General features: G+C 31.5%; 2 protein-coding genes across 7 annotated transcripts in view; one reads left to right on the forward strand and one right to left on the reverse strand.

Moving 5' to 3' along the window:
- The window catches only part of LOC144837571 (zinc finger CCHC domain-containing protein 24-like), a 100887-nt gene that overhangs the window by 24510 nt on the left and 57996 nt on the right, over positions 1-18381 (reverse strand). The window lies entirely within an intron of this gene.
- The window catches only part of LOC144837562 (alpha-adducin-like), a 57807-nt gene that overhangs the window by 1660 nt on the left and 37766 nt on the right, over positions 1-18381 (forward strand). For all 6 annotated transcript variants that reach the window (XR_013611526.1, XR_013611525.1, XR_013611527.1 and 3 more), the window contains exon 2: positions 6419-6672. Coding sequence is in view for 3 of the 6 variants with exons in the window: in XM_078692736.1 (XP_078548862.1) it covers positions 6433-6672 (240 nt within the window). In the remaining 3 variants the exon portion in view is untranslated. The remainder of the gene's footprint in view (positions 1-6418; positions 6673-18381) is intronic.

An 18381-nucleotide genomic window follows, 5' to 3' on the forward strand; every position in this document is an offset into this window, starting at 1 on the left:
TATTATTATCTGATGTTTTGTTTTTTAATGACCTTTGACCTATTATTTTCTTTGTAAGATCAGTCTTGGGGCAATAATGTCACGCTGATTTTTGGTATGGGTGAGCGTAGTCTCATATTTGAGTTGCTATAGCAACAATCATGGTTGACCTTCAGTGTGTCAACATACTGTGCTAAAATAATATGTTCTCTTCTAACCGATTTATATTAGGAATCTTACTGTCTACAACTAAATTATATTATTTATTAAAATAAAAAAACTGACAATTTTTTATCATGGCAATTTCTTATGAAGATGTTACGTTTGTGAGATAACTTAAAAGTTATGTAAGATGATGGTCCAAATGAAAATAATGATACTTTGTTGTGTCTTAATAACTCTGAATCCTACAATTAAATGTGTCTATAGTTGCTTCATGGGTTGCTAATACCAAAGAATATATATCACAAGAATGAGTAATCCGCGATTTTGGCATGTAGTTGACATTTTTTATCATGAAATCATGGTCCAGGCTTAGATTAGTATGACTTTCACAAAAAGTTGTATACATCCTCACTTATGACGGCGCCCTACCACATGGACAATATTACGGATTACTCATTCTTGTGATATATATTCTACCTAATCTATCTACAGTAATTCCCATATCATATCAAAAACATTTGGATCGTTTCAGAGAACTGCCATCATACTCCTATATCCCTGTACTAACTGTATGTTATTTTGGCAGCTGCTATATATACAGTGTGTTGTAACGTATAATTCCACAGTACTAAATAGTCTAGACTCCAATACAATGTTGCCAGGTATCATGTTACAGGGCATCATTTATAAGGAGCGCCTGCGCGACCGCGCTCCTCCGCGCTCCTCAACAGGCTTCGAGGAGAGCAATTTATCGCGCTCCTTAATTTTCAAAATAGAGCCTAGCTTTTGACAGTGTTGATTTTTCTGTCAAGAGGCCTAAAAACACGTGGATTTTTAAAAGTTAAAACCAATCTAGGCCTAGGCTAATAATATATAAGCTAAGTTATAAAGCTACAAGCCTAATGGCAGTCCCTCGTTTTTAAGGATCGCGAGCGCGATCGCAATCAACAACCTTCGAAAAGGAGAGCAATTCATCGCGCTCCATTTCACAGTGCGAGGTACCAACAAAGGGGATTCCCCTGCCTGCGCGCATTCAAGGGCGAGTTTACTTCATCGCCTCATAGTGCAACCAGTACGGTGTCATAGAAACACCTCCTTTACAGGAAGATCATGTCCCAACCAATAATTTTTCCCTTTATGTTTTTATGGAACGAGTTAATAAAATATATTTAATTTTAAAAGGAAACATTAATATAGGAGGCCTAAATATAATGTTTATTATTTAAAAAAGCTTAGCTGCTGGTTGCTTTAATTATGTCATTTTGAAGATGGATTATTTCTTCGAAAGTTCTAACCAATTTTGGTCACTCAAATCCTCCTCAAAACACGTGCTGATGTGTGACGTCAGCATCTTCTAGAAGCTCTCTCAGCCCTCCCCTATTGTGCGTGCGCCCATGTGTGACACATGTAAACACGATCAAATATCTTTCTTAATTATTTTAAAATGACACTTTGTAACTTATTATCAATATTTTAATGGCTGTTGCATGTTAGAATTGTATAATTTATGAATTGCAGGTAAATACTTTTCAGGTTTTCTGTCTGATTTCTAGGCCAACAAGCTAGGCTAGAAAAGCTAGGCTAAAGGCATATAGTTGGCCAGGACAGGATTCTCCAGGCTCCTGAAACCCAATCTACCCAGGCAGGCCATAAAAAAAAAATTGGCTTGAGTTTTTTGTACTGTAGAATAATACGATCCCCACGGAAAATATTGTGTGTAAAGGTGGGTGTGGGGAATTTTGTTGTGCCCGGCGGGGGGGGGGGGGGGGGGGGTATCCCCTGTCGGGCAAAAAAATGTGTACAAAAAATTAATAAGGGCCAGCCATTTTTAATAAGGGCGACCATCCTTCAACTTCAACATAAATATTTGAGGAGAGCGATTTAAAATTTTTGCAAGGAGAGCGAATTGCTCTCCTCGGTGATTTGAGGAGAGCGATTTGTTGCTCTCCTGGGTTTTGCATACGTGATGCCCTGATGTTAGGTAATGCAATACTTAGTTCTTATTTTCACCTGAGGACTTTGTCATCAATGGTGTTCAGCTTAGCTGGAGTTAAGCTCACCTTTGTCGTCATTACACCAGTTCTGCTTTTTACTTTTTTCACTTGGTATTTATAATAATAATAATATCCTGGATTTATATAGTGCCTAATGTTGTGAAACCTCTAAGCGCTGAACATTATTACCCCGGTCATTTTTGCATCAAACACGTATGGAAACATACTCCCATATAAGTGACTATTTGATAATTCCGTATTAGGGAGCTTTAAGTCATTGATAATTCATTGTGAGGAAGTTGGAACGCACATTGTCACTCTATTCCTTGAGATGGTTACTTTGACGACTCATCACTACACAGGTCATAGGTCGTCATAGATCGAAAGCTCCCTATTAAACAATAGGACTACAAACAAGAAAATCACTGTTCAAATTCCTACAGTACTTAAATACTGGTATGCAATCTTAAATGCCTCGCTAAGAATACCTTGTTTTTCAATTTTAAATATATTTTAATTTAAAAAATGTATTTTTTTTTCAAAACAACATTTTGCAATAATTTTTAATGATGTTATGACATTTGAGAGATATACAGTCAGCAATTTATAATACCAGCACAAAAGAAATAAATAAAATACAAGGATATTTAAATACATTTAATCTCACTATACATTGTAATGCAAGAATGACTCAAATCATGTATCCTGTTGTAGATCAGAATAGTAATTTTTCATGAGCTTTATTGTATTGTAGTAATAGGCCTGTGTACCAGTAGCTACAGTATGACAATGTACAGTACATCGTAATACAATTGATTTATTGCTTCAGCCTGAGTAGCAGACGATAAAATATCTGTGCAGTTTGTTTGCCTAATGTACGAATTGTATTGATTTCTCGTGGAAGGCCACAATACCCATTCATGGTTTGCCTTTGAATACATGGGGTTACAGTATACTGTACACCTGTAACATACAGGTATAGCCTTTGTAGTTTGTACAGTAAGGGTAAAGGATGGTTCCATTTTATAATAGGGGGATTTTATAAAATCATTATAGGGTATTTGTACTGTTACTGCTCTGTACCCCTGTAACATGCTGTACAGGTACAGTAGCCTTTATAGTTTGTACAGTAAGGGTAAAGGATGTTTCCATTTTATAATAGGGGTTTTATAAAGTCTGATTGAGACAATTTTTTTACTTCCAAACCAGATCCTAACCAAAATAAGGGGAAAATATTATGTTAAAATGTATGTTAAATAAAATATGTACTATTTTTTGGTTGAATAAATATTACGAAATGAACGAATTACGAAACGAATTATGGGTATCCATGTGATATTAATATTGATCCATGCAGTACAAGCAGGGAGACTGCAGTACAAGTACTGTTTAAAGTAAGAGTACAGTAAACTGTAAAATACTGTAAGCCATTCTCTCATACCTGTATCACCTGTAGCATTATAATGGTGTTTTATAAATCCATTATTATAATACTTGGAATACGTTCAAGTCTGAATTTAGTTGGCTAAATATGCATACTACAGTACTACTGTCTGTAGTATAGGGAATGCTAAACTACAGTATTTTTTTCACTGTTACTGTATGATTGTATCATTATTAATAATCTGTGTTTTCATAAGATGCTTAATTGAATTGCATTTAGCCAGTGAATAATTAATTAATCTGTTGTGAAATTTTGAATAATAAATGAGCCTGATTAGTTATTCATATATTGATTTGTATTTGAATCCATTTATTCAGTCAATGCATACATCCATAATATTATAAAATGGTGTGTGTGCGGTATTAATGGGGAATTACCACATCAATACTATAAGAGTATGATTCATACTGTAATTCTTATAAACCACAAATAGACTATATAATCTCAAAACTGACCACAAAATATGATAATAATTGATATATAGAACAAAAAACAGATAGTGATATACTGTGATACAGTACTAAACACTACAAGAGTCGTACGCTAATCCCAAACACATTTTTTTAGCGTTGTATGCTAAAACGACGCCATGGGTCTGACCAGGGCCTTAAACGTACAGATTTAATAGAGATATCATTAGATAAATAATCAATACCTAAATTTCAAAACAACAGATGAATAAACAGAATAACATACCTGTAGGCACATTTTTAGGGGTGAGGGAGAGGCTAGACTGGGGGAAACCCCCAGAAAAACATGAATCTTTTAAGCATGATCTTAAAAACCAGCAGAGAATTCCAAATCATGGAGTCTGTAGATGTTAATTGATTAGTGTAGTTTAGCCAAAGCAGTAGCATTACGTACCTTGTAGTTAAACGTGGTGCAGTTGTTGAAATTAGCTTCAAAATCATAAATATAACAATGAAATGCATTTTAAACCACCATGATTGATTGACACCTCGGCTATATCGTGGTGTTAAAGTTAATTTAATTTAATAATGAAAAGTGCCATATTGTATTATATTTTAACTATAAGTTGTAAGCCTTTATATATATTTTATTGATTGTTGATAACTTGACAAATTGCCAGCAATGTCAATGTATTGTGGATTTAGTATTCTATAATTTAAGGTCAGTAGCATATAGATATGATGATTGACAGACATGTCAGTCAACAGCTTGTGCTTATGCAGCACATGTCACTACATTAATGTTAATAGTCTTACTCTGCATTCTCAACAAAGTTGACGCTCAAAGCTGGAATTTAACTGGTTCAAAATTCCCAGAATGCATTTTATATGCAAAAATATTTTGCACTAGACTTGCCTTCAACATGGTACTGTAATTCAAACAAATTTATTTTCATGTATTTAATTTAAGCACAAGTTTATAGACTAAAATTTATGGTTTATAAACCCTTTGAAATTTTCTGAAATTATTAATAATTAGCAGTTCAGCAACAGGTGTAAAACCACTGTTGCACAAATTCTCTAAAGGTCTGTCTACACTATCAAACTAGTTTGACAAAAAAAGTGTGATGTGCCCAAATATGGTAGTAATATGCTCAAATATGATAGTGATATGACATCATCATGTCCATATGGGCATATATCACATTTTGTTGTCACATAAAGTTTGATAGTGTAGACAGAGCTTTAGTAATATTCATATGAAAATTTCTATATTTTGTCTTGTAATTTGTATATGTGTACAACAATAGTATTCTCGGTAGACATTTGAATTGTTATAAAGACTCCCTAGAATTTTCATTTTGTCTTGTCGTGTATTACTCCCTAGACAAGAGATGGTGATGAGTCATCAATGGCGGGCTTTCGTTTCATTCTTTACCACCAACAGGAAATTATGTCAATAGACACTGTTGACGGGTTTTAGCGTTCTGTTTACACTTCTATTGTTATGTGTATTACCATTTGTCTGCACATGTACTTGGACCATACAGGTTATAACCGGCAACAAACAATAGTTAAATGTACTGTTAGTTGCTAGATTTTTTCACTGTTGCACTTGTTTAAATTTTATAAAGTAGATTACTACATTTTGCCTTAGAATTGCTGAAGACAGATTATTGGAATATAAAAGGTATAATTGTTCATCTTTATTGATTTTGTTATATATCTTGACTAGGTTTGATAGTAAAATTTGCTCTGATTAGATTCAGCTTTGTTAAGTTGTCTATGATACAAAGTTCATTTTGGTACAAACTTTAAGTATACCTAGTACGTTTACAGATAATTATGATGATGTATAATAAATACAATACTACAAGTAAGCAATTGTATTTTGTAAACTCATAGAGATAATCTCTATGGTAAACTGCATCACTGCGCTGAAGTATTTTTCTCGTTCCTCTTGTTTCCCTTTTTCACAATGATTAATGAAATAAGAAAAATATAGAATGGTTGATACTATTGTATAGTTGTTCAGCAATGTGATTTAGATATGTATATGTTTTGAAGAAAAAGAGGTACTGTACAGTTACTCGGTGCATTTAATGGACAATGATTATTGATTCAAAAGTTTGGTAGGAAAATCCTGAACAAAGGCATCATTGTCTTCAGGACAATAGGAAGAGTTGCTGGGGTGTGATCTGAAGTTAGCCAGGCTTTCAATAGTGGGTCTCTTTTGTAGTTAAGTTTCTTAAATTAGAACATCCAAAACGTAGTAGTACTGTTAGTAACTACAGCATTTACTCAAAAACATCAACCAATCGTTGGTACAGGTAGGTTTTATATTTAAATATCAATCCATTCAATGTTAAAATATAATGTGTTCTTGAATTCTTAATAAAACTGTTTGTTATCCCATATTTCTCTAGGTTACTGAATTAAAATGGCTGACGTAGTACCAAATGATACGCAGGAGCCGATGGTGAATGGGGATGCCAAGCAGGCAACACCGCCCCCACAGGAGGAACTTACTGAAATGGAGGTGCTGGAAAAAGAGAGCCAGAGACCAGCGAACATCAAAGCTGATATGAAAGACATGGAACGTAACAGGCGCGTTTCGTTGATCCTAAACAGTCAAGCTTTTCGCGAGGAATTGGAAGCGATAGTAGAAAGCCAACTTAAGGTAAACATTTAAAAAATACTGTCTTTCATGTGATCATAAATGACTGGTACATATCATGCATTCCTTTCCTATCTCCTGCTAGGAGGAACGAAAAGAAAGTTATAAACCCCAGTCCTTTCCTTTGAGATTATTGTGGAAAATTCATTGTGCGACACCTCACCTCCAAAACCTCCATAAAGCGTGCATGTACTGTACTTCTATTAATGGAATAATTTTTTTTTGTAATTTAATATTAATAAAATTGATTCAAATTATTTATACATTTCAAAGTGCGGGAAGAGGAAGTAAATGGTTCATGTAAGTGTTATTGTAGGTTAAGTCATTGGTTGTAAGCCCATCCAAAAAACCACAGTATGGGTGGGCTTAACTCCCAGAATGATGACTCTATGGTGGTAGGGTAATAACTACGATGACTTTTTTTATAAAGCATACAGTAGGCTTATATGTAAAGTAAATAAAAACTACATATGAAATGCATTACACATTAGATAATGTAGTCTAATGTGCAACACCTGGGAAGAGTAAAATAATCATTATTAATGTGTTGTCTCATGTAGTTGCCATTACACTACATACAGTACTGTATATTCAAATCCATCCAATATTCACATGATCAACTGATAAAGACTATACTGTATCTGACTAAGACGGTGTATTACTGCACTGCTATACATGCATATGTTGTACAGTAAAAGTGTTAAAACACTTGCACGCCATATTGTGTAGGTTTAAAACTACACACCAAGAGCACCTTTGTTAATTGTCTAGCCTACATAGCCAGTCTTTAGATAACAATGAATTGAAGTAGGCATTCAAATGTTAATCCTTATGTTTGTGTGGGCGTCATTCAACCAATTCATTAGCATCCTATGAATGTTCACCGTTTGAATAAATTATTGGACATATTTTGAAGCAATAATGGAACATCCACAATAATAGTTAAAATAATTCTTTTTTTCGAAAAAGAAAAAAAAACGACATTGGCCAATGTTTCTCAAAGAAGAGCCCTATAACTCAAATACATAAACATTCATCCCTATCAAACAATGGTATATTCCATGAACCATGTCTCTGTTCAATTTTGGATTACAAATATTTTCAAAATATAATTGGCCTACTATATTTCCCAAGTATATCATATACAGACATTTTCACATTATTTAAATACAGTATTATGATTAAAAATTGTTGTGCTATTTTTTATTTTATTGTTAAACGTTTATCATAATTTAAACGGACGACATAATTTATCAATTCCTTGGTATAACAAAGGTGACAGGAAGTTGTTTTAATTCACTATAATAGGATAGGAAAATATAATTACTAATAGTGAGATCTATAGGATGATATCCGTCAATATTGAGTCTTAATAAGACAATCAACATTCAGCAATAAATATAGTATCAGTATCATAGTACAGTTTATCAAAGAGGAAAGTGCTAGAAATTAAATAAAAGTGGTTGAAAGGGCTTTGAATATTAATTATTCTAGTTAATTCTTAGTGCTTTTATACATAAATTTAAGTACAAGATTAGTTAAACGAAGACGCTTGCTAAAAGTAGAGAACTGATTGGTCGGATTGGTGGTGGAGAACGTAGGATAGCCTACTTCTAGCCACCTGAACAACTGCATAAAGTGTTGGTTTACATCCAAGCCTAAAACTATCAAACTTTATGTGACAAAAAAGTGTGATGTGCCCATATATGGACATGATGATGTCATATCACTACCATATTTGGGCGTATCTCTACCATATTTGGGCACATCAAACTTCTTTCGTCAAACTAGTTTGATAGTGTAGACAGAGCCCAATATTTACGAACTTCACATTGTACAGTGTACAGAATGTTATTTATTGGGACCAACAAGAACATAAAAGACATTGGTGTGATTTTAAAGTATGTAAACAATAACATAAAATAATAATAAAATTGAAATCATTAGTTTGTTACACTTTTTTATTAGCATCCAATGCAATCATAGCAGGATTAAATACCAAAATCACAAGGGAACTCTATAAATACTTGTTATTTGTGAAAGTTATAAACCTTTATTGATGCACTAGGGTAATGCCCTATAGCTAGGTTTCGCATCATTTACCGCACAATGCACTTTTAATCTTTACAAATATTGTGTGTATTTTTCATACACTACCTGTTATTTAAATTACTGTGTATTTTTCGTGCACTACCTGTTATTTAAATTACTTTTAATTTGTTTTTAACAAGGTTCGTTGACATAATTTTGGTATTAAATATGAAAGTTATGGAATTAATGGAGATACTTATCATCAGAATCATCCAGAAGGGTATTTCGTCCCCAGTTTATACCTTGATAAATTGACAATTTCTTTTCTCTCCGAAGAGAGGAAGATACAAAAGATAAAAAAGAAGACATTTTATAAATATAACATAAAGCATCTGTTTAATTTTCAATCCAGAATTGCAATTAAAATTTGCTTAAGAAAATGTCTCCTAAAATAAAAAATTTCATTTTTATTATTTAAATTCATTATTAATTATGTTCATTGCTTAATTATCCATCTAATGACGAGATTGTTATCTTTTAAAATTTTATTTGTATCTTTAAAGTTATTAATTATTTTAACAGTGTCCGTTTCATATCATTAATTAATAATAATAATAAAATCTTTATATTTGCAACGGAAAAAAACCTTCCATGAGGCCGTATAACATTGTGACACAAAGTACAATAATAAAATTTAAAATCACGGTTAAAATAAAAAAATGTATCCATCTAACGACGAGATAAAACAATTGTTATTTTCCACAACTGTTAGTGTAGAGAGAATGTATACATGATTTATTCATGGTACAATATATCCAGACTGCTAAACAGTAGCTGATTACCAATCCCAACCTCTTTCAATCAGTCGTTGCTTTTGCTACTTCTTTACGCACTGATGAGCAGCAGTAGCCGCTCCTGTAAAATGACGATGGTCTTCATCGTTACATGCATATTCAAGATGATAATTTATTTCTGTCTTGCATGACTTATTTTAATAATGAGGAGTGCTGAGCCGAGTTCACTCGTCTACTTAGCATTGCATTGCACAATGATGATATTAAAAAAACTGTGCTGTTATATTCAGTCTGCATATTTTTTACATTGTGGACTTTTTTAGTAGAAATTGTACAGTATTATCATTTTTGTATATAATGTAGCTTTCCTGTCAATATCAAAATATATTATACACTACTTTTATTTTTACTAAAAGTAATTACAATAATATTTAAAGCTTCACTGTCAATATATGTACTTACTCAAAGTAGTTAACAAAAATATTTAAAATTAAAATTCAACCTCAAATAATATTTTAATAATTAATGATTATAAAATCTTGTTTAATGAACTGCTAAATGTTATAAAGTATTACATAAGATTTATCGCAAATAGCGTGAGTGATGCATGATGGGAAGGAATTGGGAGCAATAATATATAGCCACCACCAGTATATAAAGGTTTTATTATACGGTGGCTCTATTGCTCTCAAACCCTTCCCATCATGCATTGTGCAATGACGTTCCTTGCAAAATCAAGCTATTTGCGATAAACCTTATTCTAATACAGTACTTATTATTTTTTATACTGTATAATTTGTTATCTTACATTTTGCCAGTCAGTAAAAGTACAATCTTAAAATGCTTTAAAATATTTGATATCCTTTGCTACAGTACTTATTCATCATTAATATCAACAGCTTAATATGTCACTTTTTTTCTCTTGGGATTTTTAAGGATATTACAAATTAATAGATCTTTATTTATACCCAATCAAAATTGATCTTGACATAATATGCCCTAAATGTAGATTCACATTTATTACTCAAGTCAAGAAAGTGTCTTTGTGTTCATTATGATGTTTACACATCAGCCCCTATAATCAGAGTATTGTGTCTAAAATTTATAGAAGTATGATGAAATTGAAACGAGTAACGCTGTTTAAACCAATATTTTGGGGCTGTTGGGTGAGTATTTGACAGTGTACATATGGTATGATAAGATTCAGATATTTATTAACTTAATTATTATTTAATAACTTATTAAATGTTTGGATACGACAGAGCTTTGTGCTGGCCAGAGGTGGGCAGAAACACCCACCTTCCAAGTCTTCTAAAAGCTTTCTAGACCAGACTACAGTATATTCCCACAAGACACCTACCAAAAAAATACTGTTTCTGTTTTCTTCACACACCCATCTCTATACTTCTCTGGAAAGATAAACCACCTAGCCTAAATATTTCCTACCCCGTCAAAATTTATTTCATGCCCTCCATCAAGTTGAATAAACCTGACCGGTGTTTGTTACATCATAGCGTTTGACCACACACCTAGATCACTGCGTTGTGTTTGTTGATAGATAGCTATGTTGATTTTTCTCAAGTGTTTTGCTTTCTTTTCGTCACACGTTTTTCAAGAACTGCAAATAAGGAAAATAATAGATCATTAAACTACACTTATCTATGCTGGGATTGGGTAATTAGTTCAAATTGATAACACATCAGGACCAATGACATATGGTAAGACTAGAAAAATATCATAATTCCATATTGACGTAATTTTCTCCGTTTTTGATACCAAACAAACACTAATTAAGAGAAAGGCTTTTATAATCACCTCATTTACAATAAATCTAAAAAGCCTTTTTTATGAAACTCAAGGTTTGAGTCTTTAATAAGTTTTTTTTGTAAGCATTATAGTTTCGTAAGTACATTTATCATGCCAGGTTCAGCCAAGTTTACTCCATTCAGAATGATTGCCAACTACTGTGTATTACGTTTTATCAAACAATATTCTAAAACTATAACAGTACAGTACATAGTATCTACCTGTACAGGTAATTTCATGGACCTGCTAGTTAGTGTATGGCTAGAGTAAAACAAATAGTTTAGTTAATGACTGCAGTAGGTAAATATTAGCTAAAACTCAATATTTACATTTCATTGTAATTATTTCCTTGCAAAGGTGTGTATGTTGAAGAAATTCATTGAATTCCATAAATATTGATATGATTTTATAATGTTGGAATTTAATATAATATACCATGTTGTATTGGTACGTCCATACAGAAATTTAAAGGTGGGTCACCGTAGGGTATTCATTTTACATGATTAGATGGACACATAATAAACTTTGATAGAAAACTGATCAGTTTAATTTAAATATTTGAATGTGTAAATATTGTAGTTGCTGGTACTATTACTTTTCATATTGTTATTTTAGATGGGTTCAAATAAAATCTGCCAGTTACTAAATATACGAGTACTGTATATTACAGTATATGTTACTTTGATCATTTGAACTTCGACCTTTACATTCATGTCTCATGGTTCTATGAAAATATTTATATTTCTTTTCTCATTGTTTTCAGCAAAACACTTAATTATGAACTTAAATCATTCTTAATTTTTGAATATTTTATTGTTACTCTTCCTTGCACTTGTTGACACTTTATAGTTCGTTGACCTCCGTAGTATATTTGTACCATTTTATTATGTAATGTAATGATTCGTAAAATTCTTTTCACTTTTCTTGCCTCCGTCCTTCATCAATATAGGATTATTTTCAGGTTTGTGGTCATTTTCGATCAAATTTAAACTTTTTTTTTTCTTTGTCAATTTTTCTTCTCTCATACCCATAATGCACTGTGTCTGTTGATTGCAATTGCACTGTGTGGAATGAAAACGGAATGAGTGAATGTACTGTATTGATGTCCATACCACCTTCTTGTATACCATAGCATGCCTTCCATCCTGTTTTCATACATTTACAATGAAATTATTATTATTGTTCATCTTGATCGGTTGCTAAGGTTATAGTTCAATACACAACATTTGATCAAAGGTTTTGGATTAGCTCTAAAGCTCTGTCTACACTATCAAACTTTATGTGACAAGAAAATGTGATGTACTCATACAGTATATGGACATGATGATGTCATATCACTTCCATATTGGGGAATACCACTGCTATATTTGGGCACATCACACTTTTTTTGTCAAACTAGTTTTATAGTGTAGACTCTAAAGCTCTGTCTACACTATCAAACTTTATGTGACAAAAAAGAATGTGATGTGCTCATATATGAACATATGATGTCATATCACTTCCATATTGGGGAATACCAATACCATATTTGGGCATATCACACTTTTTTTGTCAAACTAGTTTGATCGTGTAGACAGAGCTTTAACTTAATTGCAGCTTTCAGCAACATTTACTTTTATTTAGAGCACGCATTTAGAAATGTTTCAGAGTACCTGTCCATAACTGTATCTATCTGTATGAGCAAGTCGGATACACTTGGACAAATTTGGTACTATTTTGTACTCCTCAGTGATGTAGCCACGAGAAATAAAGTGGTCCGGTTTTCACAAGAAAAGGGAACAATCTCTGTTCAAGCCACTAAATTAATGTATCTCCACAGAATAATCAAGAATCATATACAACTTTGTAATTGGTCCACTGAGGGGCTGCGCTTGCATACTGATTGAACTATGACCTTACATTTGACCTTTTATCCTTCCTAGTTATGTGGAGAGCTTGTGTTGATGATGCTGCTAAAATATTTAATAATTTTCATACATTTTATTATACATCTCAATTATTATATTATTACATTTAAATTACATGTTAAACAATGTTGTGCCGTATGTTAATGTTTGTGATATCAACAGTGACAAATATGGCTTACTTTACCATATATTATCTATTGTATAATAACATTAAAATATATAGTAACTAAAATTACATTATAAATAAAATATTATCATTCATAGTCTATTATAAATATTTACTTTTTTAACTTTAGTATATTAAACTGATTTTGCAATCCTTTATTTTTTAGCCATTTTTTTAAAAGATTTTGTATTTATTTGTGAGCTTCTCTGCTTTTTGTTAATTTGAATATTCCACTAGCATTTCATGATTATGGTTTTTTAAATTGAGCAATTTAAAAAAATGGTAGCTCATTTTTTCCTATTGGCTGGCAGGCACTTTTATTATCAGACTTCATTAATGCGTCTCCCAGGAATGCCATCAAATGTGCCCTACATTTTTCAACTTGGAAAGTTGGGTGAAGTACTGCTAGGCTTACTGTACGTTCTTGAAATTATGATTTCAAATCAACTACTGTAGTTGACAAGTAACCGATTACCAACACCCTATATGCCGTATACAAGGGGGTGGAGAGGGAGGGGTTGTGAACCTTGGTTTGATAGGTTGGCTATAATGAAACCAAACTTAAAATTTATCAATTTCTATTCTTTATACTATATTATTTCCAGAAATAAAGGTTAAAATTAAGCAAATAATAATTAGAATATTTATTTTTTTTCCCATCTATAATTCTAGTCTGCACATGAAAAGGTAAATTATTTTGTAAAAGTAAAAAATCAATTTATATTTTATTTATTTATTATAGCTTGTTGATGATATAATGCATTATAGAAATATTTTATTTTTATTTATCCTATTGCCTTCTGTGAATTTTGAAATTATTTTTTTTATGCAATAGTATAGTTAGTATAGGTCTATTAATAATTTTATCTATTTATCATATTTTTTGCTTTGCATATTTCTATTATTTCATTATTTATGAAATTTGAACAACTGTTTTTTTTAAACGCTCATTACAAATCCCAGTTTACAGCTATATAGGATTTAACGTATAACATTCAGCATCTTTTATAGCATTAGTCGGATGAACTGTTGAAGTCTAATCTGAATAACCCCATATAAATATAATGTTTTTGCTTTTAAAATTTGTTGATAGATTGCGCATTTATTTTGGCTTACCGCTTTTTTTATGTTTTTGCCATGGCCCTGGCATTGATCTGTTTACACAGTTATGTAATCTATATTGGGCCTCTAGAGCCAGTTTAGCTTTTATCATTGTTTAATATAAGTCTCCTGTTTCTCAACACATGATATTTACTTTAATGAAGTGATTAACAGATGACTAAATATATTGAAATTATCACAAAATAGCATATTCCGTTAATTTCGAATAATACCCTGTCTGACAATTTAACATGATTATATTTAGTATATTTGTGTACTGGAAAGAAACATTTGTTTTTAACACACATTTTTGATTAAATACTACAAATGTTCATATGTTTTCTCTTTAATTGTTAATTTGGCCCTAAGAATCACTTATTTGCAACCAATATTCATTGTAATACACAATGGCCACCTTAAAAGTATCCATCTTTTATTTTAAAATGGATATCAATGGTATGGTTAATTCAATAAATTGCTAGCTTTGGATGTTAATAAACAAATTGATTATAATTATATTAATTGACCTCTGACCCATTCTAATTGTTTGCACACCTCAAATAAAATTTTGCATCCTTTATTAAAAAATCCTGACGACGCCCATGGTTGGAAACCTGCAGACAATGTATGTTACAAAGCAATATCATTGTATTTCTAGTAGATTAGTTCTAACACATTGTAGGTATTTGTATAGGATTGATCAGGCAGTGTTTTACTGTCAACAAAGCCAAGCGTAATAAATGTACATTGTCCTGTCACCACCAGGTAATTACGAGTGCTATAATTATGTAATCAGCCTTGTACAATAATTGATATGTTAATCATTTGTAGTTTAATTTAAAAGAAAATGTAGAGATTGAGCATAAATTATGTAATTAGTTTTATGACTTGCATCTTCGGATATATTTTCGTATTCAATTTTAATTTAAATATCCAGGTACAGTATGTACGTAGCTCTATGAAATTGATGTGAAAACCCATGTTTGATACTGACTATGAGCCTACTGTACCCAATGAAATACGACCAATAGGTCATGTTTGGTGGGGGGTATGTCAATCTTGGTTGTCATTCAGTTTTGGGGTGGGCTTAGATTCAAACTATTGGTAGACGTCTCTGAATATAAATTGTTTTGTTTGTGGTTTAATTGTATGTGATTATTGTTATATTTGTTGGTATAGTATTGTCATCATTTTCAGAGCATGAAAAAGTGAATTGTTTATTAAAATCATAATTAACAATGTGAATATAATATTAAAAAATTACTATTAAATACAATATAACACTGACTAACATGCAGAAATTGCTGGATTCCACCTAAATTTATGAACAAAATAGTTGCGAGTTACCTATTAATTCATAACTCATTTTGTGATGACGTAAACAAGTTACTTCCATTGCAGAAATACAGGTCGCTCTATAATTAATTGTATTACTGTACAATCCTATTTAAAGAATGTTTTAATTGTACATGGAGATCATTCTTTCCATTACAATTAATTAGGTACAGAGATTTGGACAAGATACAGACGAGTCATTGTTGTCCCATGTTTGTACATCCTTGTTGACAACAAACACAAATGCTCATAAAATTCATAAACGGTAACCACATTCTGACATTAATTATGTCATCACAAACTGGAGTTATCCAGGAACACAAAATACAATTGATTTGACATTGAACTAAATAAAAGGGAAAAAAACCCAAAAAACATAATCATACAACAAAAATGTCTTATAATTTATTCTTTCCTCCTATTTAAAATTTGGGATCCACCAAGGCTTGTGAAATAGGAAATATGAAATATATTTTGTTAATACCATTGTACTATATGTTCCTTATGTAACAGTAACCACATTTTGTCATTTGTTAAAAAAATAATCAAAATAGGAGTAATCCAGGGTACTTGAAACTCAATTGGTTTGAACTGCATATTTTAATTAACTAGACCAACAAAAACATACTGTCCAAATTAATAATAAAGACATTATTATTATTCTAAACATTCGTCCTTATAACTAAAGTAAATCGAACAGAAATTACTGTTGTACTTATTCTCCAGTCACGTTGATGATATGATTGGATTAAATACATCATTTACGTTGGTAAAACTAGAGAGACAGGTGAGAAAAGGCTTGCGAATTCACAGATTTGATGAACGGATATCACTCATAATCAATAGCCCTGGATGAATGTATTCATACCAACGCTGTATAAATTAATCAGAACAGTTGTCAACACACTGCAGCTTGTAGGCTTTGTAATCAATGTTGGGGAGTGGTAGTTAGCAGACTAGAGATACAAAATTAGCGGGTTATGTTTTTGCTCTACCTATTATTAAAAACTGGGGTCCATGGCTGGGTCATTTCCGTATTTATTTGTTCAATTTTTATGAATAAATGTGGTTAAACTAATTCTCAGAACAAGATTATAATTACAGATTTTTTACAATGAAGTCAGATGACTTATAGGTTTCACCCACCCCATATGAAACATAAACATTAATACAAATTAAACAAAAATTGAAATAAAATACTGACAATAATTAATTAATTTTCTGTTGATAATTAGATTAAAAATTCTACTTCATCAGGTTTTTTTTTAGAGATAGAAATTATATACAAACAATTAAATTGTTTTTTCTATTTTAATTAACACTTGACATTTAAAAAATCATCCAATTAAAAAGAAAAATTTTTTTTTTAAAGATTTAATAATTTGATAAAGTACTATCTGCAGTAATTTTGAATAATTTTCCGGTGACGCCCCTTGTTACATTACTCTCATTTAAAAAGTACACAAAACATGCACATAAATTGACGTAAAGATGATTTACCGTTTACGAGTTGTCTCGGCACCATGAGCGTCAACATTGTTTTGCTTATAATTAGATAATGCAGTTATTGTTAAAATGTAAATGTTGTAATGACATGTTCTATCATCATGGTCATCATACAGTAGGTCGCCAGCGTTAATCTAATCATCAACCCGTCCGTCACCACTGCATTTTTTATTGCAAGTTTCAGCTCTGTCAAGATTGTTGTTTTCTGTGTTGTTTAGTACCTAATTACAATTCTCTAATTTTCTTGTTCAGTTTTCTATAACATATTAGTAGCCATTATGGTAATAATAGCTGTTTTCATTAGGAAAAATCAATTGAGAGATGGACTTAAAATAAAAACCTCTCTGTAAATGGTAATATAAAAGTTAATGATCATTCAAATTGACCGTATAGAATTTTAAAGACCTTTGGTTGGTCAGTTTTGATACATATATTATAGTGTCCATTATTTAGTTATTATATGGTTGCAGATCTGGGGCTGATAATGTCGATGTATGGAAAAGTGCTTTTGGAATATAATACAGTATCTCAACTTTGATGTTAAGCTCTGTCTATAACATTATCAAACTTTATGTAACAAAAAAATATGATGTGCCCATATATATATGGTTGTGCTAAAGTTCTGCTCTATATTTGGCAACCCTAGATTTCTTTAGTCTTTAGGATTACATTGCCTGTCCTAGATTTCTTCATAGAACTTGTTTTGTATGCATTTAACACAATTTGTATGTAGCAAAAACATACATTTGCACAGAATACATTTTATAAAAAAACTTTATCCGAAAGTTATTGAAGCGAAGTCTAAATAGTTATTTAGAAAATGGAATCTAAGGGTGAATATCCTCAGGGTATTACTACAAATGGATTGGTGTTATTTTAGGTTGTTATTATTGAGCTCCTTTTTGTGGGCCATACTTTCAATTGGGTGCATATTAATTCAATTCTTCAACAATTTAGCAAAAGTATATTTGCCTGTTGATGTGTTCAGAGCTTCAGGTAATTGTAATGCAGGCTGACTTTACCGACTTAAAATAAGAGACGGAAAGTCTGCACGTTTAAAGTTAAA

This window comes from Antedon bifida, chromosome 3, assembly GCF_963402885.1.
Source record: "Antedon bifida chromosome 3, ecAntBifi1.1, whole genome shotgun sequence".
NCBI lineage: Eukaryota > Metazoa > Echinodermata > Crinoidea > Comatulida > Antedonidae > Antedon > Antedon bifida.